Raw genomic sequence first — 22,076 nt, 5'->3', positions numbered from 1 at the left:
GGCCTACCTTCAGGGATGCACTATGTAATTAATGGTGCCTGTCCTGTGCAATGGATGAGAGAATGGTAGCACTGATGTCACGTGGGAATGAGTCCTGGTTCTCCTGGTCCCTTTCCTGCACTACATGGTTATTATTATCTCTAAACATTGGTCTAGGCCCTATAGACTTTGATTTCTAGATCTAATGCGTCACCAATCTTATAAAGCCTTGGGAAAGCCATATTAGTTTAACACAGGGGACATTTGGTGAGCCCTGCCCAGTAACCTGCATTAGACACTGATGAAAAGGAGAGAGAAGTCAGGCATAGGCACTGTCTTTGAAGCTCATACATGGAGATTCAGATGGACAAACAAGAAACCATAATGCAAGTGTATTACACCAAGGGTATGGACCAAGAGTTATTGGGAGGTCAAGCCATGGAGTAAGAAGAGAACAGACTTTGCATCAGACGAGCATGAGTTTGACTGCTAAGCCGTGGCAGGCTGATCAATGCCTACCCAAACCTCAGAGTCCTTATATCTCAATTGGGGATAAAGATGCTTATTTCACAAGATTATTAGGAAGGTAAAATGAGATAATACACAGGCAGCACCCATACTGGGCAGACCATCTTTAAGAGCTGGTGCTGGCCAGGCGCGGTGACTCACGCCTGTAATCCTAGCACTTTGGTAGGCCAAGGCAGGTGGATCACCTGACGCCTGGCCAACATGGTAAAAACCCCATCTCTACTAAAAATACAAAAATTAGCTGGGTGTGGTGGCAGCAGCCTGTAATCCCAGCTACTCGGGGGGCGGAGGCAGGAGAACCGCTTGAACCTGGTAGGCAGAGGTTGCAGTGAGCTGAGATCGTGCCATCGCCTTCCAGCCTGGAGTACAATAGGAAGACTTAGTCTCAAAAAAAAAAAAAAAAGAGCTGGTGCCCTCTCTCACTCTCCCAGGAAAGCACTGAGGAGGGAGAACACCATCTGATAAAAACAGCAAAGCCTGGTTTATGGAGGAGGTTTTATTTCACCTGGGCCATTCTGTGTCCAGGTTCCCTGAGGCCCTTTACAGCTGTAGTCTTATAGGCTGTCTCCCAGCAGGCTGTCCCTCCTGTAGTCCTCAGGACCCTTAAGGATCTTGGAGGTTTATATCAGGAAACCAACTTCTGTCCTTCTTGCACCCTTGCAATTCTTGGGAAATAACCTGGCATTGGAACTGCAAGCCTGAGGTTAAAATGTGGCCTAAGGAGAAATATTGAGAAACACTGGCTGGCTGTGTGTGTGTGTGTGTGTCTGTGTTTGTGTGTGTTGCACACTTGTGTATTTATGGGTACTGTTAGTGTCAGTATCCATCCCCGCACTCCTCCTCCCCATTCCTTTTCCTATTTTCTTCTATAAGGCTCATTCGCAGGTCCCTTTGGGTGGAAAAAGGAAATTGGAGAGGTTGGGCTAGAGGCTTGATGAGCACTTCCTCCCTCCCATGATTGACAAAAGGGCATGTAAATCTGTAAAATCGAAATTCAATGGAAACCTCATGGCATGTCCCCTGTGTGGGAAAATACCAGAGCCCACGCTCCCCCTCTTCTCCCTCCGTCTCCCTGCCTTTGTGTACATCGTGTGTGGGTGGAAGATAAACTGGATTTAAAAAAACCCTTTGAAAGCAAGACATCGTTAACTCCTCTAATTGAAAGCAGTCTTCTGCAAAGGAGGGGGATTTGGAGGCGGGTGCTGGATGTAGCGGCTGGCAGTGCACTGAGTGGACAAGAGTCTCTGGGTCCTGGAGCCACAGAGTCCTCTGTTTCTGCAGACCTGGAACACCTAGTCACCACCAGACATCCTGGCCCGTCACAGAGGAGCTTACTGTATATGTTCAAGCCGGTCTCTTCTCCCTCCACCGGGCTATGTTTCTCCATCCATCAAATGTGAGAATTGGAGTAAGAATTTCTGAGGACCCTCCCAGCTCAGATATCCAGTGATCCCAAAGCTCTGGACAAAGGATTTCCCCAGCTATTTTGCAGCTTGCAATTGCAGACACAAAAAGAAAGAAAGAGAGAGAGAGAGAGAGAAAAAACACATTGCTAGAAAGGCTGCAGTAAACTTTTATGTTACTGTTCTGATTGTCTTTGCCCAAAAAGGTGTCTTGGAAATTAGCCTTCAGCTTCAGAGAAAGGGACCCATAAGTCTCAGAAGTCAACAGGATGCTCACCTGCTGCACAGTGTGGTTTTGTTTGTTTGTTTCTTTGTTTGTTTTACACTTAATTTTAGAGTCAACATTCTTTCCTGCAGCATTCACCTGAGAAGCTGGAAATCAAAAGCTGGCAGAATGTCAGGACTGAAAAGCCCTTTGGAGATGAATTCATCTTACTCTGTCTTTCCATAAATAGGAAGAGTGAAGGTCAGAAAAAGTGAGCAATTGAGTCAGTTCTAGGAGGCAGGTCCCTTGCCTGGCAATTGCAGGCTCTTTCTACTGTATCACTCCACTCCGGGGCAGATCTGAAAAGGCCTGTTTTGGTCTGTTGAAGCAGCTTCTATTTCAGGAGCCCCAGGGAAAGACAACAAGAAGTCCCAAGTCCATCTTCCATGTGGCTGGGATTAAGACCCCGCTAGCACAAATATATCTATTCTCTTGTTTAAAAATCTCATCACAGCCCTGAGAGACATGTGGGCAGGCTCTCTTGAAGTTAACATCTATGGTTAAGAATGTGGGCTAAACTTGTGCCTGGATTTCAATTTTGGTTCTACCGCTAACTAGTTGTATGACCCTAGGTAAATTACTGGGCCTCGATTTTGTTATCTGTAAAATGCATATCATTGTAATACCCACCTCACAGAGTCATGGTGAGCACTGCATGATTTAGTACATCAGAGTCCTTAAAACAGTGCCCAGCATAGAATAGGCACCCGATACATGTTGCTGCTGCTGCTACTGCTGCTGTTGCCTGCTGGGCCCCTATTATTTCCTGTGTGCTGGGAAATCTGCTGGGATTTATTTGAGGATAAATAAAACATGCTTCTCACCTTGGAAATCTTCAGAGTTTAAAGAGATGAGGGTGGACTCTATACAACTATAATCTAACTTGACAAGTGCTGTAACTGAGGTATAAATAAGGAACTATACGGACACATAAGAAAGAGCAATTAATTCTGCCTGGGGAGTGAGTAAAGGCTTTCAGAGGAGGGATGATATTTGAGAGTGGCTTTGAAATGCGTGTAGTATTTCACAAAATGGGCAGTGCAGCGGTGGTGGGGGTGGGGGTTCTGGGCTCCAGCATCATGGAGGGGGAGTCCACAACATGTGAGAGAAAGAGTTGTCCAGCATGAAGGAAGCACCACTGTATAGATGCCAGGGAAGGGAGCACAGAGACCAGTGAAATTGGTGGAAGCTGCTGAAACCAGCTCCTGAAAGCCTTTGTAAGCTGTGTCAAGGGAAGGTTCCATCCTGTGGATCATGGGCAGCATGGTGGGTAGATAAGTAGCAGGGTGGTATGGTTAGTTTTTCTCCTTTGGAAAGTTAATTATGGGGAGCATTTTTATGAATGAATGTGGTGGGACCAGAAGCAAAAAGACTGGTCGTTGGTGCCCTTTCTCCACCAGAGGAAGTGGAGGTTTCAGTTGAGTCCAAGTAGCAATTGTGTTGCTTTGTAATTAAGTACGCAGAACATGGAATTCTAGAGATCAGTCAACTCCTAGTTGTGATATACAACTGGATTTAGGACCTTGAAAGGATTTTTCAAAGCCTCTGAGCCTCATTTTCTCACCAGAGAAAATGCAGTGGCTCTAATCTCCCAGACTATCAGGGTTAAGTGATATTGTGACTATGAAACCCTTGGTCGATATTATGACTGTGGGTGTCCTTAAGCTCCTGGGGCCCTTAAAGATCATTCCGTGCAACCATTCAGTACAACTGCAGAGGGGGAATCGGAGAGTCAGAGAAATGTCCAGTTAATTGGTGACAGAGCTGGAATTAAGCCAGGTCTTCTACTGTCCATGGACGGTATTTGAAGGAAACACAGAATATCTCTGCAGATAATGGATAGTCTAAGGGATTCTGCTAAAATGAGCGCCCCCCGCCCCCAAGGCCGAGTGGAAAAGGGGTCACTTGCCTTTCAATTCCTCCAGGTACTAGGATGAGGATGAGAAGCAGTCATCTGCCCAGCTTCCATAAAAGACACAGGGCTGGGTATCTTGGAGAAGAGAATGGTGTTGGGCACTAGAATTGCTGTCTGTCATTTCTGCCATGATTTCTTGGGGGAAGAGATATAAATGTCACTGGAGATGGTTCTACACAGCAAAAAATAGGATCAATAAGGTACAGAACATAAGTGACAAAAGTGCACTATTTCTGGGAGACAGAAAATTTTGCTTTTTCATAAACGTGTTGCTCCTTATTGGCTGTATATTACCGTGCAAGATACCTCCCCTCCCTTGACCACTGCAAAGGGGAATGATCTCAGCAGATAACCTATTCTAGTCCCATCTAACTTTAAAATAAGAAAGCTTATAGGCATTGCTACTTAGAAGAAACAGTAGGAGAAAGTGGATCCAGGAGTCTCTCTCTCTCTCTGACTGTTGGAGAGGACTGTCCAATGGTACATAGGCTTTCTATAAATGGAAATGAGCTGTATGTCCGTGAAGTAATCAAGAGGCTTATGTCATCTGTCTTCCAACCTGAGAGGACCTAAGTGAGGGTGCTTGTCAGCCCAACCACACCTGCTCTTTGCCTAGCACTGCTATATCAATTTATTTTTCCCTTCACTGGATTATTTTATGTAAAAAATATTTAATGTATTTATACATTAATAAATGTAATTATTTATTGTTGTCCCAGGATAACAAAGCTGTGACCTGAAGCCACCCCAGGGACCGACTATTTTCTTGGAATAAGAGCTGGGGAAGCTGCTTATAGGGTCCTGCTAGATTGCCCAGAATGGGAAAAGAAGTAAGCAGGTTTTCTGCCAATGTAGACACCATTAAATCTGTACCAGGGGTTCAAAGAGTCAAATACATTCAGGCCAGTGGATCAACATTGAATGTCAACATTTTAGTCATTCAAAGTAATAATTCTTTATTTTTTATTGTGGGAAGAGCACACCATGAGATCTACCCTCTTAACAAATTTTTAAGTGTATGGTACAGTATTGTTCACTATAGGAATAATGTTTTACTGCAGAGTCCTAGAACTTATTCATCTTGCTTAACTGAAACCTTATGCCTATTGATTAGTCACTAATCACTTTTCCCTTCCCCATCCCCTAGCAACCACCATTCATTTTGTCTTTGGTTCTATGAATTTGATTATTTTAGATACTTCATATTAAGTGAGCTAATGCAGTATTTGTTTTCCATGTCTGGCTTATTTAACTTAGCATAATGTTCTCAAAGTTCATTCCTCTTATTGCAGATTGCAGAATTTCCTTTTTAAGGTCAAGTAATATTCCATTGTGTGTATATATCACATATTCTTTATCCATTCTTCTGTTGATGGACATTTAGGTTGTTACATCTTGGCTATCATGAATAATACTGCAATAAACATGAGACTGGGCAGGACAGAAAAACAGGTTTGAGCTCCATGGAATCTCTCCTTATCTCCTTTTCCATTTCCCTAGGGAAACCCAAAGCCTAGCAGTTGCCTGTGTTTCTAGAGCACTCTTGATGTGTTCCACAAGACAGGGAGCAATGTGAAAGGAGGGACCAGGTCTTGTTCACACCAGCATGGCAGAGAGGGGAAAAAGGGTTACTGTGTTACTTCCTGACATCTCTAGGGCTGGAAGGCTGGGAAGAACCTTGGCACCACTGGAAGGATGGAAAACAGTATGGCTCTGCACAGGGTATAAGAAATGTGCAGATTGGGAAGGGAGAAAAGGTTAAGATTGGGAATGTCACTGGAGCCGGTGTCACTGGAGCCAGTGTCACTGAAGAAACTGGAGGAGGGGAGATGATGAGTGAAGAAGAGCTTAGGGGTGATGGTAGGGAGAGCTAAAGAGGCCCCGAGAATGTGTGATGTAACTCTCCTGCATGTCTCCTCCCAAAACATTCAGTAAAGTCAACATTGCTCAGCAATGCTTTATGGAGTTGGATTTGCCTTTTTGGAAGGTGAAAAAAAAAACACAGGTGGATGAAAACAGAGCATCCCCATAAAATCAGTCACCTTGGGGATCACACTTGTGTCCTTAGTAGCCAACTTTGTATCATGGGCAAGGCTCTTTTGTTTGCAGTTCTCTGAAGCCTGGCATGCCATATGCCCTCAGTAAATGGCTGCTGAATGAGCAGATTCACTCAATGTCTATGAAAGCAGGAGGCTTGTAAGGGTTTGCCTCTCTCTTCCTCTCCAGCCTCCCTCTACTTCCCCAGGAACATAGATTATTTTGCAGATCAACTAGGGCTTTGGGCAAAGTTTCAGCTGGATTTGTTCATTCTTCTCTGATCTGCTTTGACTATCCTTGGTCAGGATTGCAGCCAACTTGAAACAAACAAAACAAAATAGGAAAACAGAAGAATAAAATAACACCAGTATATTCCTTTAAAACCCTGTCTAGTGCTAATAGAACTGACAAGAGGAAATAGTATTTAAGCAATAAGAGGGCTTTGTTCATGTCAGAGGATCCTGTAGCTATGAATGCTTCAGATGCAGAGATAAGACCCCCAATCCAGCCTTCAGAGATGTGCTTCACCAAGCTCTGCTGGGAGACAGGCAGCTAAGAACACAAGCGGAAAGAATTCCAAAATGATACATGTCGAATTGCTGGCCTGGATTTCAAATTCCATAGATAGTTTATGCAAAGTCTTGTGCTGTTGTAAAGTGTAACACAATCCACTGGCAGATCTGCCTAAACCCGGTCCCAGTTGTTTTTGAGAAAAATAAATAAACTTAAAAAAGTCTTCCAGCCCATTTAAGTGGCTATGTTCTACCCTTAGCCTCTTCAGTGTGAGGCTTCTAGAGATTTGAATAACTGAAGCCATCACCTAATTCGTCAGCAATGGGATAGGAGATTCATGGCATGTTTCTTCTCAAGAAGTTACCAGTGATATTCAGAGAATTAATATTGTGCTTTCAGAACCCATCAATTCCTAGGGCCAGGGTGAGAGGAACTTTGGCAGCTAACACATTTCAATACTTTTTGATGCTTTTAAAGCAATGAAACTCTTTTCTTAAATGAAATATTATAAGGCAGCTTGATATATACAACAGGTGAGTGCAGATGCTCTGTTTGAAATAGTAGAGTGGAAACTAAGCAGATCTTCTCTACATCATGATCCCCTGGCCAACTTCTTCATGGAATCCAAGGAATCCATGGAAGACATGTGAAAACCTGTTGTCTAACCCAACATTCAGATGTGCAAGGTAAACTAAGGGCCAAAAGACAAGACAACTTGTTCAAAATTGCACACCACATTTTGGTTATCTGTATTATCCATATTGTATTTGCAACTTTACTATAAATATGAAATTACTTCAACAAAAGTTTTATTTAAAAATAAAAGTATTAATGCTTGCAACTGCAGATTATAATACAACCATGTGCTTTGATTAGTGTCTCATTATTATAAAGAGAATTGAGACCTGGCATTTTCCAAGACCTCCTCGAAGCCAGAACCATTGCAAGGAGTAATGGAAAGAGAGACATTGGAATTTGCACAGATTTATAGATGGGATTCCCAGGATGGAATATAGCATAGAATATAGACGGGATTCTCAGCAAGATGGTGCCAAGAGTAAGAAGGATGGGCTGTCATAGAAAATTCAGACCTGGTCCCGTTCATTGGAGCCCACTGTACTGAACACATTGTTAGGAAAACTGATGTTGATGGTTTTATATCTATTTTCAATGGCTTTCTAAGCTAACAGTTTGGATTTTTTTTTAATTTATAAAATTACATATGATGATGTAAACCAAAACCACCTATGTATAACAGGTGCATGCACTACCTGAAATTGACAACTATACAAGTTTTTCATATTTGCTTCATGTCTCTTTCTGTAAGAAAAATAACACACCACAAATAAGATTGAGGTCCTTTTTTTTCCTGACTCCCGGTGTCATTTCCCTTCCTTGATACACAGAGGCAACTACCACCCTGAATTTGATGTATAGTTCTCTACTCTATTTTTAATTCACATGAATCACTGGGCAATATATAGTTTTGCTTTGTGTTATTTTTATAAATGACGTCATGATGTACTTATCCATTTGCACCTTGTTTCTTTTTTCCTCTCAATGTTATGTTTTGCGATCTCTCCATGTTGATGTCTACGAGCTTACCATTAGGGCTTCCTTTTTATTTGGCTAGAGACCATACTGAGCCAAGCGTTAAACTATTTTTATATCACCCTTGTATATGAATCCAGTTTATTTCTCTTACTGTTCCTTTGCCATAATAGAATTCTGTCATGTGAATATTTCATATTTTATACATTTCTCCACCAACAGGAGAACATATAGACTATTTCCAATCTTTTCCTACTATATTTATTGTAGAAATGGATATTCTTAATCCTTGTATATACTTTTCCATTTTACTTTTGTTTTTGCTTGTTTTAGGTGTTTATGTTTGTTTGATCTTGTTGAGGATATATCACTTTTTTTCAATAGCATATGAGATCCTCAGGGCTCTCCAGGTCAGCCGTACTTTTCGGATGAGTAGAATGCACTGACAAGACATGAAATGACAGGCCCAAATTCACAGGGAAGTTTTGTGAGAGAAGCCACATTAGAGACCAGAGGAGAAGTACCAATTTGGGATGACCTTCTACCAAAGACCTCACCGATTTCAAGGACAGCTCAGCTGTTCCTATCCTCTTTCCCTCATTGCACTGTTTTCTGTTTATATTTATATATACATTTGTAATTACTTGACTAATATCTGCACACATTGCCTGCTCTAAGCTCTTCAGCATCTGTCTTTTTTATCATTTTGTCCCAGAGTGTTTGACAAGCAATAGTTACTCAATAAATATCATTTGAATGAATGAATGAACCAGTAAATGAAGTGACATTTGAATATGCAAGAAACCTCTAAGTTTGAAGAATCCTGCTTGTCTATAAATGTTTCCTGTTTCTTTTAATACTGTTTGGTATTTACTATCATTGAGAATGAATTTGTGTGTGTGTGTGTGTGTGTGTGTGTATAAAGTGATGGAACTGATTTTCTTTGTTGATGGAAAAGCAAATACTAATGTTTTCAGTCTTTTCTCTGTTGTAATATCACTTGGAGCACAATTTACAGATTTGTTCTAAAATCTTCTACTTGACACTCAAGATTCTATGAGATCTAATTGTTCAACCCACTTTTCTGCCACTGTTCCTCAGCCTCAGTAGTAACCATTTGATCACAACCTAAGGCATTTGATCAAACCTAAGCATTCTGGGTTTCTGCTTTCCTCTAAGCCTTGCTTCTGTTCCCTCTGCCTGCAATGCCCTTCCTCTTATCACTGCCCTACTCTTCCAGGCCCAAATCAAATAACAACTCCTCCAGGATTTGTCTCCGTGAGAATATCTCTGTCATCTCTACCATCAAAATACGTTATCTATTATATCCTTAAAAGTGTTGAGGATTACCTCTTCTACATTAGAATGTGAGCTCCTGGACCAGATTCTGGTCTTTTCACCCCTGTTTTTTCCTGTGGTGCCAAGAGCAAAATAGGTGAACAGTAAAGGTTTGTAAAATTGAATTTAGTTGAACTTCTGACACTCTCTAAAACATGATTATTTTTTCTTTATATTTTTCCAGGTGTGTCGAACCAAGGTGATAGATCTCAGTGAAGGCATTTCCCAGCATGCCTGGTACCCTTGCACCATCAGCTACCCGTATTCCCAGCTGGCTCAGACCACTTTTTGGCTCCGGGTAAGCTGAAGCTCTGAGAGCTTTGGAATCTCCAGCAGCGAGCCACAGAAAACACTGACTCCCATGACCCTTTCTGAAGATGGGTTGTCTACCTGCTGAGGGTGTTAATTGTAAGAACAGGGAACAAAACACTTAGCAGTGTGATGCTTCCTGAAATGGAATCCTAATTGCTCATGGAATGCCCCCACTGAGCTCTTGTTTTAGCAAAGAGTTTGGATACATCTTGTCTGCCTGGAACCTCCTATTCATTGTTCAAGATCTATTAAAATTATCTTTTCCTCCTTGAACCTTTTACTGATCACCAGAAAAAGAAGTGACCATTATCTCCCTTCTTGTCCTGCATGTTTGGTCGCTTGTTGGATGGTACTTGTCACATGGTATTACAGAACTGTCTATGGTCTTTCTTTCTGGCTAAGGATTGTGGATATTACTGCATTTTGGCTTATGTGTCACTGACCTACTTTGAATTCCCAAAAATGCAAGGGCCATATCTTATTGAGCTTTCTCTCCTCAAAGCCGAGTGCAGAGGTTGACATGGAGAAGTGAAAGATAACAGTATGCACCATTTTTTTTGTGTGTGGGTTTTAGTGTGGACCGGGACCTTTGCTACACACTTTACTCTCATTATCTTACTAGAACCTCACAACAATCCTATGATGTACCTGTTGATTTTTTGATTTTTTTAAAATCCACCATTTGGAAATAATGGAACTTAGACCCAGAGTGGCCCAGCCATTCACTCAATGTCACACAGCTAACTAGGAGCAGAGAAAGATTGAAATTGGGTTTCTGATCTCAGAGCCTGTGCTCTTCACTGTTAGGTTTCATTGCCTCCTCCTTCCCATCTTGGACCCCTGATGAGTAGTAGCCCAGTTCTTAAAAAGGAAGTTTCTCCTCAAATGCACCCCAATGTGGCTGCCTCCCCACCACATGACTGAGTGCACATGTGACCCTCCTATGTCTTCACAATTTCAGGCGTATTTTTCTCAACCAATGGTTGCCGCAGCTGTCATTGTCCACCTGGTGACGGATGGGACATATTATGGGGACCAAAAGCAGGAGACCATCAGCGTGCAGCTGCTTGATACCAAAGATCAGAGCCACGATCTAGGTAAGCATGCTCTCTTGGTCTTGGCTTGCTTTCAGTACCTGCTTCCACCTCTGCCCCATAACTAGTTGTGAGGATCAGCTTAGAATGAGCTCTTCCTTCCTTTTTCCCCTTTCTTGCTTCTTTTCTATTTGGCATTCTGATTGCCCTCAAATCAAGATGTGGTTATGTATCCAGAGAAATCTAGATCTGGCAGATACAGGGATAAGGGGCCAATGGCCAAGCACTCCCTTCTGCCAGCCACCTTTAACTCAGACATCCCGTATTATTCCCCACAGACCCCAAGAAGGAGAGAGACTGAGTAAGAGCCATTTCCCCGTTGTACATTCACCATCTGAGACCCAAAGAGAGGCACTGAGAGACCTCAAGTCACATGGCGGGTCAGGAATTACTAGTTAGATTTTCAGTGTCATAGCCTATTGCTTTTTACCCTATAACCGGGAGTGTTCATGACCCTCCACCCCAAGTGGGGACTGTATCACCAGTACAACCTCTGGAGAAGTTTCCAATGAGAATAGGAATAGGAATATTGTAGGAGTAGGGAGGCAGTTGAGGAGTCAGGTTCTACCATGGGAGGACCTCCCTGAGTGCAGGGCCAAGGGGGAGGACAAGGGCTGGACTTGGCCACTTGTACCACCCCTTTGAATACCCACATGCACCGTGGTCCAGAGGAGAGAGCCTGAATCCAGAGCTGACAGCTGAGGTTTGGATCCTGTCCCCACCACTCACTCACCTTGAGAAGGTGAACAATCTTCCTGTCCTCACAGCACATCACTTAGAGGCTCACTTGCTTCACATACACAGCAAGGACAATGATATCCACCTTAGAGTCAGAGTGCACTATTATTTGACACTGTTGTAACCATGCCTAGCACAAGATCGGGCCCTAAGAATTCCTATTGTCGCTAAGAATTTCCTATGACACCTTCACACTTCCAGTCTACCCTGGAGAGCTCTGGGCAGCCTGGATACTCCAAGTATTTGGAATTTTTGGCCACTACTGAAGCCTGGACTTCAAAGTTGTGCCCACACCATTCTGCAGAGAACGCCTTTCAAAGACCTGTATGAAGCAAGCAGGCAAGGGGTCATTTCAGGGTCAGATAAAAGCCAAGGGAGCAGGGAAGATTTTCTTGTTTTGTTTTTATGCTTGTTTATTTAGTTCCTTTTAAAGGCAAGGGGAACCTATGAATAAGGAAGAGAAAGAAAACCCCTCTGGACTTAGCAGGATTCCTGGGAAATTTCCCTAAGTGAGAAACAAATATTTTCATACTTGTTGCACAGCCCAGGGCTCTGAGGAGAGGTTTTTTCAGCAGAGTGGGGAAAAGTCTGGTTCCACAGGAGCTCTTTGGATCCTGGTACTGATGCCTGAGGCTTTTCTGTTTTTCCCCTCCACCCCCACCATCACCATCTTCCTCAGTCTACGGCATCCCAGCATTCTCCGAGGCAGAGTCACCTCTGGAACTGAGAAGGGCACCTGCTTCAGGCTTCCACATGGGAGATTTCTCCTTACATAGCAAGCCTGCCAGGACATGGTTAGGATTATACCATTTTTTGGATGTGAAAACTGAGTTTTAGGGGCTTTCTGGAGTCCCATTATTAGGAAGGGGCTACACCAGCATTTAAACTCAGGTCCACCCAACACCAAAGCCAACTTCTGTTTTGCCAATTCCATCTTGCCACAGCCTTCCTTTCCTTCTGTCCCTTGTGTATCTTTTCTCCCTGGCCCTCTCCCTTCCTTCTTGGAGAATGGGAACCTGCTGGCTGCATTAAAAAAAAAAACAAAACAAAACAGGACTCTTGAGTGAGGCAAGCTTGAATTCTCCCTAGAGTTTTAGCCATTCCTGGGCTGTGCTCCTCTGGAAAACCACCCCTGCCCACGATTCTCAACCTCTTCTGCAGACTAAGCAAGAAGTCCTTCCCTCTCAGGGCTGCTCCCAGGTTCACAGATTACTTATGAGAGTGGGCTTTTTACCCTGGGAAGCGCCTGTTGCTATGAATTATTTCCATCACTTTTCCAACTGACCAGGCAGGCAGCCTGAAACTCAGCAACTCAGACCAACAAGCCCTACAGCAATGTGGGAGGGAGGTGAGGGCCTGGGATGCTTGGCTGAGGGGTGGCCATTTGTGGGAGGGAGAGGGACTTTGGGCAGTAGGTGAAGGGGAAGCTTAGGGGGCAGGGAGGCAGGGGGATTGGAAAGATTTGGAACCAAGAAAAAAAGGCAGACAAAGAAACTTTCAATCAGACTCAAAATCCTCACCGGCCGCCCAATGGTGCTTTTGTGCAGTGACATGAAAGGGTCTGGGGGCTTCGGGAAGGGCCCGTTGGGGAGGGCGTGACTGGCCTTGAGTAATGAGCCTGGCCCCTCGGCCCCTCTGTCTCCCCTGACAGGCCTCCATGTCCTGAGCTGCAGGAACAATCCCCTGATTATCCCTGTGGTCCATGACCTCAGCCAGCCCTTCTACCACAGCCAGGCGGTACGTGTGAGCTTCAGTTCGCCCCTGGTCGCCATCTCGGGGGTGGCCCTCCGCTCCTTCGACAACTTTGACCCCGTCACCCTGAGCAGCTGCCAGAGAGGGGAGACCTACAGCCCTGCCGAGCAGAGGTAAGGGATCCGCGGCAGACTCGCCCTAGGCCACTTGTAGCCGAGTGGAGACAGTGTGATTTTGAAGCTGGGTAGCCATTTGTGTGGATGTAAAAAGTCTGTGCATTTCTCCCTTCTCCATCCATCCTCCGGCCTTTGGCCAGCTCTGCCTTGTGGCCCATGAGTCTCTGAATTCCTGGGGCAACTAAGGGAAGCAGGGTTGTGTGGTGAAAAAAGAACCTCCTTCACCTGGCTTGCAGCGGCAGAATTGACAATAGCTTGCAGGGTGACCCTGGAAACATCGGTTTCCTTCTCTGAGCTTCAGTGTCCTCATCTGAACAAAAAGAGGATTAGCTCTCTTTTATCTCTGAAATACTGGAATATTCTGCTTCCCGTGGCACAAGCAGGAGGCATAACCTTCCTAACCAAGGGAGATAGAGTGAGACTGGTATTTGCATCATCCTAGTTCACCGTGTGTTTCAGGGATAGGTGAAATCTCTATGTCTTCCACAAGCCTAGCTCCTGTGACCTCATGAGTGGTCTAAGAGCCTGTCTTTCAACTGCATGACATCACTCCCTCAGTGCTTTTGAGGTGCCATCTGTTAATGCACCTAGTTTGGAGCTACAAGCGAGTGGAGTTTCCTGAAAAGAATACGAGCTTTGGGAATACTCTTACTTGGGTTTGAACCTCCACATTACCACTTCTTGAATGGGTGTTCTTGGGCAAGTCACTTCAGTTTTCTGAGTCATAGTTTTCTATTTTGGAATAAGCAGATGAAATCTACTCCACAGGGTGGTTGTGAGGGTTAAATGTTGCACTATAGATAAAAGTGTTCCTGCAGACTGTTAGGCACTATGCAAACATAACATATTAAAGAAGAATATTTATAACCATCTTTTGATGATGATGGTGCTGCTTCTGTGCACAGAATTTTTTGTAAAGTTCTTAAAGTTAGAGCTGGAAAAAGCTTCAGAGATTATCTCATGCATCTGACATGTCCAAACTTCTGTGTTACCATGTAGAATCACAGGGCCCAGAAAGGGCCCAGAAAGGGCTGTGCAGAGTTGCACAGCGTCTCTCAGATTTGTTTCATGAGGTCCAGAAGAAGAGAGAGTTGTGATTTTTGTAGGCTACCCAAGAGTGAGGCTCTCTGAAAGTCGATTCAGCCTTGCCCTGTATACCTGGGGGCAAGAAAAAAAAAAAGAGAAGAGGGGGACACTAGCCTTTCCCACGCCCCTGTTACCACAGAGGACACAAAAGGTGGTTGCAAAATCCACATTGTTTAGTACCCACTGTCTCTAGCTTCTGTTGTGCAAAGTCTGTCGTAATCTTTCAGAGGCAAGAGCTTCTTAAATATAATTCATTGTCTTATTTCACTCTAAGAGGATGTTTTTATCCCTTGTTCTCCAGACCCTATAAAAATAAGTTAATTCTCAGAGCCTGGGGAAACCATGTCAATGGAAATCCATTAGACCTTTTCCACAACACTTTCCCATTTTTAACCAGCCTTCCTGACCATCCATAAGTTGACTGAGGTCCAGACTGACTTGTTTGAATTCTCGACGAATGGTGTCTGTGCCCTAAGTAAACAGTAGGAAATATTTAACCACTGAAACATATCGATTGATATGTATTTGTTAGTTCTTTGGTTGCAGGAGGAACATTGAATGAGGGCAAAATGCTGCCCTATATCTAATTATTTGACCTTGGATTAGTCATTCCCCTTCTCTGGGCCTCAGTTTCCCCATCTTTAAAATGATGATGGTGGATTGTGTGGATTCTCTGAGGTTCTTTTCAGTTCTAAGTCTGTGTTTCTCAACAGTTAGGAAACATGAGAGAGGACAGGAAGGGACAAACCCTTGTTGAGCCCTTAATAGAAAGGAACATTATCTTATTTTATTATTGCACCTCTTGAATAGATAGGAACAGTATCTTATTTTATTATTGCACCTCTTCTGCGAGGTATGGCTCAGAGAAACAGAGTGAGTGAGTCATGACCATTCAGGCAGTAAGAGGCAAAATCCTGCTTTGTCTGTCCCTGAAAGCCGTGCTCTGCCTACCACAGCAAGGCACGAGTAGCAGAGAAGGAATTTTCACAACTGGACCCATGTGATGATTTATTCAGAGGAACTCTGAGTAAGGGGATGGAGCTGCAGCTCTGAGGTCTTTGGCTGCCTTATCCCTGAGCTTGGATCAGGCTATGACAGGCTGAGTCTTGAGGGCTGAGGCTGCAGGGCAGGAGCACCTCCTCCTGAGTGTCCCAGTGGGGAAAGGACAGCAGCTGTTCATGGGGAGCTAAAGAGGCATTTACCAAAACAAGCAGGACTCTGCAAACATGCAAATGCATTAAAACAAACAAACAAGGGAGGAAAGGAAAGAAAAATAAGCAACAACTGTAAAGAACCATGGGATGTTTTCCTTCATTCTCAAAACACCAAAATAAATAGCATCACTTTTTATAACACAAATTTCAACTGGTTGTAGGAGAAACATTCCACTTTACTCTCAGCTGTTTCCCAGGTAGTGAAAAGTACTGTTTCTCCCCTCCCCTTCTCTCCTCCCTCCACAACCTTTCCTCTTTTTCCTGCATTTCTCCCTCTCTCTCCTCTCCCTTTTCTCCCACCTCTCCATCTCCTCTCTCTCTCTCTCTCCCCCCCACCTTCTCTTACCTCCTTTCTCCTCCTCATTTTCTGTCTCTCCTGAGAGCAGTGTGATGCCTACTGTGCTGCCTTGGGAGGAGTCCTGTAGCAAAACCAGTTTGGGCAATGTGTTCCACTCTAGCTTCAGGGGTCTCCAGTCTCTTTGCAGTACTTGGTATAAATTCAGAGACCCAAGAAAACAGGATCAGGTTTCAAAGGAGAGGTCCAGTTGTGCAATTCTAGCCAAATCTCAGCCCCACACCAAGTTGTGGAAAGGAGAAAAGGTGGGGAGGGAAGGATAGTGATGGGGTGTGGGGTGGTTAATAGGCTTCTTTAATGAGAAAAACTACAGTGGTGATATTGAGGCTCCAGTATCTGTCACACACACACACACGCACATACATCATGTTCATCCACGTTGTGGTTCTTAACAGAAATTGAACAGTTTATTATAAAATTGAATGGACCATGTATTTAGAAAAGTAACTTCCTTCCCTCCTCCCTCCATTTATTCTTCTTTCCTTTCATGCTTCCTTTCTTCCTCTCACTCTTTTTCACATTCCCTTTCTTCCTTTATCTCAAACTCTTCCCCATTTCTACAAGCTGGTCCATTCAGAGAGAGGCAGTTCTGATTAAGAGCTAAATTTTAAAAGGCCAACTTTGGGGGGCAACAAGTTCTTCACATGGCTAGATTAACTCTTTCAGCCAGGGAGAACTTAGACTGTTGTTTGTTGGTTGGGGGTGGGGGTGCCCAAAGACTGGAGCCAAGTATTTCTAGAGTCTGTGCCCTGATGAGACCCCATGTGTAGAATATCTCATTAGGTAATGACACAGGGATTTACAGGTAGGATTTGGAACACAGAATGAAGCTGCTCTTGGCCAGAGACCACAGATTGCTCAGATCACTGCCATAACCTCATTCAACTTCCCCAACCCACAAAGGAATTAGTGCCTCTCAGCACATTGATTGGGAATCACTAGTCTGGGGAATATAACTACAAATGGAACTGCTGTGCCTAAGCATGTGTGTGTCTTTGACTATGCCAAATACTGCCTGACTCTTCTCCAAAATATTGTCCAATTCACAGCCCCATCAGTGATCTACCAGAGTTCCAGTTGCTCCGTATCCTTGGCAGTGCTTGAGATTACCAAAGACTACTTTTTCCTATTTTTCTCATTTCAAAGGGCTCTGAAATTATAGACCTCTGTTGTTTTGTTCTCATAAAATCATGAGGCCTAAAAGCGGGGAAGGCTCTCAAAGATTTCCTGGTTCTGTGCCCTCATTTGAGGATGGGAAATCTAAGTTCTAAGCAAGACAAGTGACTCGCCTAAAATCACCTAACAAGTTGGGGGCAAAACCAGCACTGGAATCTAGTTCTCAGGAATCCAGTTATCTTTCCTCTCCATCAGAGGTTTCAAGGCTGGTGTTCCATAGACCATATTAGTCCATAAACAATCTCTCTTTGGCCTTTATTAGTTATCTTCTTTAATTAGTTGCCAACATTTAAATATCAGGAGAGTTCATATTAAAAAACAGAATTCTTCTTGGAACTCTTTAAAGAAATGAGAAGCTTTGAAAACATCAGGCCCTCCATCCCACTAGGCAACCTTGGACTAGAGCAAAGCGCTCTGCTCTTTGGCCAGGCACATACCCTCTCCTCGGCACACCCCACTCAGCTCGCTTGAACCCTGCAGGCTACTGAGCTTGCATCACCTAATCTTCAAAACTTGCCTCCATACCACACCACAATACACTGGCTCCTAGAAATCCAGGGTAAAGAACCTTTTAGGATCATTCCCCCAGGTGCCTCATTTCTGGGTAGAAAAATGAGGTCCTAGCACAGTAGCTCTTTCACTGTTTCACTTCCTAAGTGAACTTGCAGAATTGATGCCAAGAACAGTTTTCCCTCCATTTTCTAGTGTGGAGCACTTGTCTTTTTTGTTGTCCCCATCTGAGCAACCCAGAATGATTTATAAACAGCCTTTCTGTTTTTATCTCTGCTTCCCTGTGGCATAATTGCAGCTAAGTGGCAGGGCACAGCAGTTACACCGTGAGTCAAGGAACAGAACCAGGAGAGGGACCCTTGTCAGTCCTTTAACTTCTGGCTTTATCCGGGTTCCAGCACTCTCCAGCTATCCTCTCTTATGTGTGACTGGAGTCCATTCTTATTGACAATGGAGACAGCAGTGGGGGGATTGGCTATTGGATCAGATAAGGTTTTACCTCTACATGGAATTTGAGTCCAAAGGTAAATATATTAAACATATAGATAAGAAGAAAAGAAAAAAGTTATTTAAGTATCTGATCAGCTCTGCACCCCAGGGACCTCCACTTTTGCCCAGGTTTGAGAATTTGATCTATAGAATTACCTGCATCCTTTCCCGCTCATCCATCCAATCAGCCACCTTTCTCCCTTCAAAGAAGTGTCTTCATTTTTTTCCTTCTTTTGTTATTTTTATTGACTGCCCATCACTGTTATTAAATCCTTCCCTCTTTTTTTGAATGAAGCAGCAGAGCCTTTTATTTTGTTTTCCTTGTTTTGTTTTTTGTTTTTGTCTTTCAGAAATGACAGGGCTGTATCACGGAGTTATTTGAGATGGTCAGTTAGGGTAATGTTTATCATTTTTGGACAGTGTGTTCACACAACCTTGTCCAACTAACAGGATAGCAAAGAAAAAAGAGCAGGGACTTAGGGGACAGACTGGCAGATCTCTATTAGAATTCTTTCCAAGCTGAGTGCCCTTGGGCAAGCAATTTAAAACTCTTAGTCCTAGTTTCCTGTTCTTGAAAATGGGACTAATATCACTACCTCAAGGAGTTGCTGTGTGGAATGCAAATAAGGTGATGTAGGTGAAACAGAGTGGCCAATGCCTGACACATATTACCTCCCTTATCCCTTTTCTTCCTGTTTTCAAGCCTGCAGGCCAGGTGCAGACAGATGTGCTGAAAAAGCAAGATGCCTCAATCCCTGAAGTGTATTCTGGAAGGCAGTAGTCCTAAGAAATGTCCCATGAAAAAAAAAATGTTATCAGAGTTTAAAAAACAATGTGTACCTTAGCCCCTTCTGGAAATTTTCAATTGGTTATCCAAATTATTGAGAAGTCCTGCAACTAAGAAAACGAACTGGTTTCATTAACTCAATGCTACCCCTACTGATCTGACCACGAAATCTTTTGGTCAGGTGATTCATGGGACCAAGGACCATTTTTTCTTTTATAGCAAAAAGAGACAGAGTAGAGAGACTCATCTTCTCAAGGAGCTTCATAGTTCCAAAAGCATTTCTCTCGCTCTTTCTCTCTCTCTTGCCCTCTCTTTTTTTATTTTTATTTTTTTGTTTTATTTATTTATTTATTTATTTTGATACACAGTCTCACTCTGTTTCCCAGGCTGGAGTACAGTGGTGTAATCTTGTCTCACTGCAACCTCTGCCCTCCAGATTCAAGTGATTCTTGTGCCTCAGCCTCCCAAGTAGCTGGGATTATAGGTGTGCACCACCGCTCCCAGCTAATTTTTTTATTTTTACTAGAGACAGGGATGCACCATGGTGGCCAGGCTGGTCTTGAACTCCTGACCTCAAGTGATCTATCTGCCTCAGCTCCCAAAGTGCTGATATTATAGGTGTGAGCCAGCACACCCGACCTCAAAGCATTTCTCATATATTGGCCTTACTAGTCTACAAACACGCCAAGCTCCATCCTGTGCTGGAATTTTATACCTGCTCTTCCCTCTGCCTGATTATACCTCTGCCCCAAACCTGTGTATGGCTTATCCCTTCATTTTACCCAGGTAGTAGTTTAGATGTCCCTTCCTCATGGATCCTTCTATACAAAGTGCCTTGCCCCTTTCCACCAACTGTCACTCTCTATAATTTCACCTTGGTTTAACGGCCTAACTGCATGCATCATTATCTGAAATGATCTCATGTATTACTTTTCTTTGGCACACACCCTCCCTCCTGAAATACACAGGATAACAGGCATCTTGTTTATCCCCTCCATCCACTATATTCCCAATGTATAGAACAATGTCTGGTGCTCAGTAAAGCCCCCAGTGAAGGTCTGTTGAATAGACAAATCAGTGGATGATGTCTCACCCTGTTGACAATCCTAAGAAACAAATTATTTTATTACTTCCACTTTACAGATAAAGAAACTGAACCTCAGGATGTTATATAAGTTTCCAAAGTCAGACAACTGATAAATGGCAGAGCAGGGGCTGGAGCCCAGATTTCCCTGATTGGTAAACCTTGTGCTCCTTCTACCCCAGAAAACGAAGCATTTCAGATCTTCATTTTCCTGTGAAGAAGAACTTAATGTGCACAAAATAATTGGGGAGGGCACTATTTATACTTTAATGGCTCTGCAACTTAAAGAAGAAAGTCATCTTTCCCTCTGGGTCTTCATAAGAGCCCAGGTACCTTCTGAGCGTGCAGAGTAAGAATGCCCAAACTGTTAGGCACAGGTCAGAACAGCTTGGGAGCTAGTAGCTTACAGAGTAAATATATTTAAATTGGAACCATGTGGTTCCTTCCCCTGGTGCTTACACAGTGTGAACAGATGCATTGTTTAGTGTCAAAGCCCTTGTGTTGACTCCACAGTTACAGTCTCTTTGAGGTCTCCACATGGTACAATGCTGAGGCTGTCAGGAGTAAGAAAAAGGGCAGAGAATTGGAGTTGTCTCAACAAGTGTTCCTTAATGCCAGTTGCCCTGCATTTCAGAAGGAGGGTATTGGAGAACTGCAAAGCTCCCATCAGTGAGGGTCTGAGACCTAAATTAAATGCTTGTCCTTTCTGGGTCTTTAAAAAAGTAAATTGGTTTGTGATATGCTTTGGAAGCTTTTAGCTCCCCCCGCCTCCAGACTTTATTTCTCACTATACTTTTGAGCAGAGGGTAGAGAATAGGAATAGATCCCAGTAAAACCCTCAGTTGGGTATCGTGAAACTGAGAGAAAACAAAAAACAAAAACAACGACAAAAAAAAATGTGCAAAACTTTTCTGACACTGGTTTGGCCAAAATGTCTCCCTGTCTCCTAGATAAAAATAGGAACATAAAGCCTTGAGGTTCTAGATGTAAACCATCGGTGCATACGATAGGCCAGGTGTTGGGGGTAGACACAGTCAGAGAGGCAAAAGTCAGAGAAAACTGCCCCCTAGAAGCTTTTACTGTTAGGCAGAATCAACCTCTTTAAAGTGTTTAAGAGCTATTGCAAGGCACCATCACCATTGGTTTCCTGCCATTTAGGAAACATCTGCAAGGAATTTTTATTGGCACTGCAAAGTACACCAAGATGAAATAGGCATTTTCTCTGCCCTCAAGGATGTTCTAGTCCAGAAACATGGGACGAGGTTAACAACAAGGCCTTTGGAGTCACCCCTCTGGATGGGCACTTAAACAAGTAACCTAATCTTGCCAGTCCCCAATTTACCCAACTGTAAAATGAGTAACGCTTAGCTCATAGGGTTGTTGTAAGGATGGAGTGAGCTCATGTATATAAGCAATCAGCAAATAGTAACTAATGTTATTGAGTGCTTGCCTAACTATAATACAAGGGGAATGATCATCCAAGAATGAGGATTTCATGCTGTTTCTGTTTGCATCCTTAAAGATTAGCCTGCAATCTGTTATGTTCCACTGGCACTGAGGAACTGAGTTTTTAATACATCAAACATGAGGCAACAGCATTAGAGAAAGAAGGGTAGAATACCCATGAGGGTGCTTGCCGAGGGACACAAGAGAAAGCTTCCTATGGAAATTTGCATGATGCTTAGACCTAAAGAATGGGTGGAATTCAGACTGGCAGAAAGGTAGAATTCAGAGTTGCAGCAAGATGCAAGGCATAGTCTCTGTACAACTCCACTAATGATGTGTAAGTTATCTTACAGTTTATAAAAGACTTCTACCTCCATCACCTCAGTTG

The 22,076-nt window shown here is 43.4% G+C and overlaps 1 protein-coding gene across 1 annotated transcript in view; it reads left to right on the top strand.

The window, feature by feature from the left end:
• PAPPA (pappalysin 1) overlaps positions 1-22,076 on the top strand; it is a 248,195-nt gene that overhangs the window by 167,343 nt on the left and 58,776 nt on the right. The window contains exons 11-13 of the mRNA XM_016961539.4: positions 9,714-9,827; positions 10,803-10,938; positions 13,325-13,538. Coding sequence (XP_016817028.3) covers positions 9,714-9,827; positions 10,803-10,938; positions 13,325-13,538 — 464 coding nt within the window. The remainder of the gene's footprint in view (positions 1-9,713; positions 9,828-10,802; positions 10,939-13,324; positions 13,539-22,076) is intronic.

This window comes from Pan troglodytes, chromosome 11 (assembly GCF_028858775.2).
Source record: "Pan troglodytes isolate AG18354 chromosome 11, NHGRI_mPanTro3-v2.0_pri, whole genome shotgun sequence".
In the NCBI taxonomy this organism is placed as follows: Eukaryota; Metazoa; Chordata; class Mammalia; order Primates; family Hominidae; genus Pan; species Pan troglodytes.
This window is presented reverse-complemented; position numbering and strand designations above follow the sequence as displayed.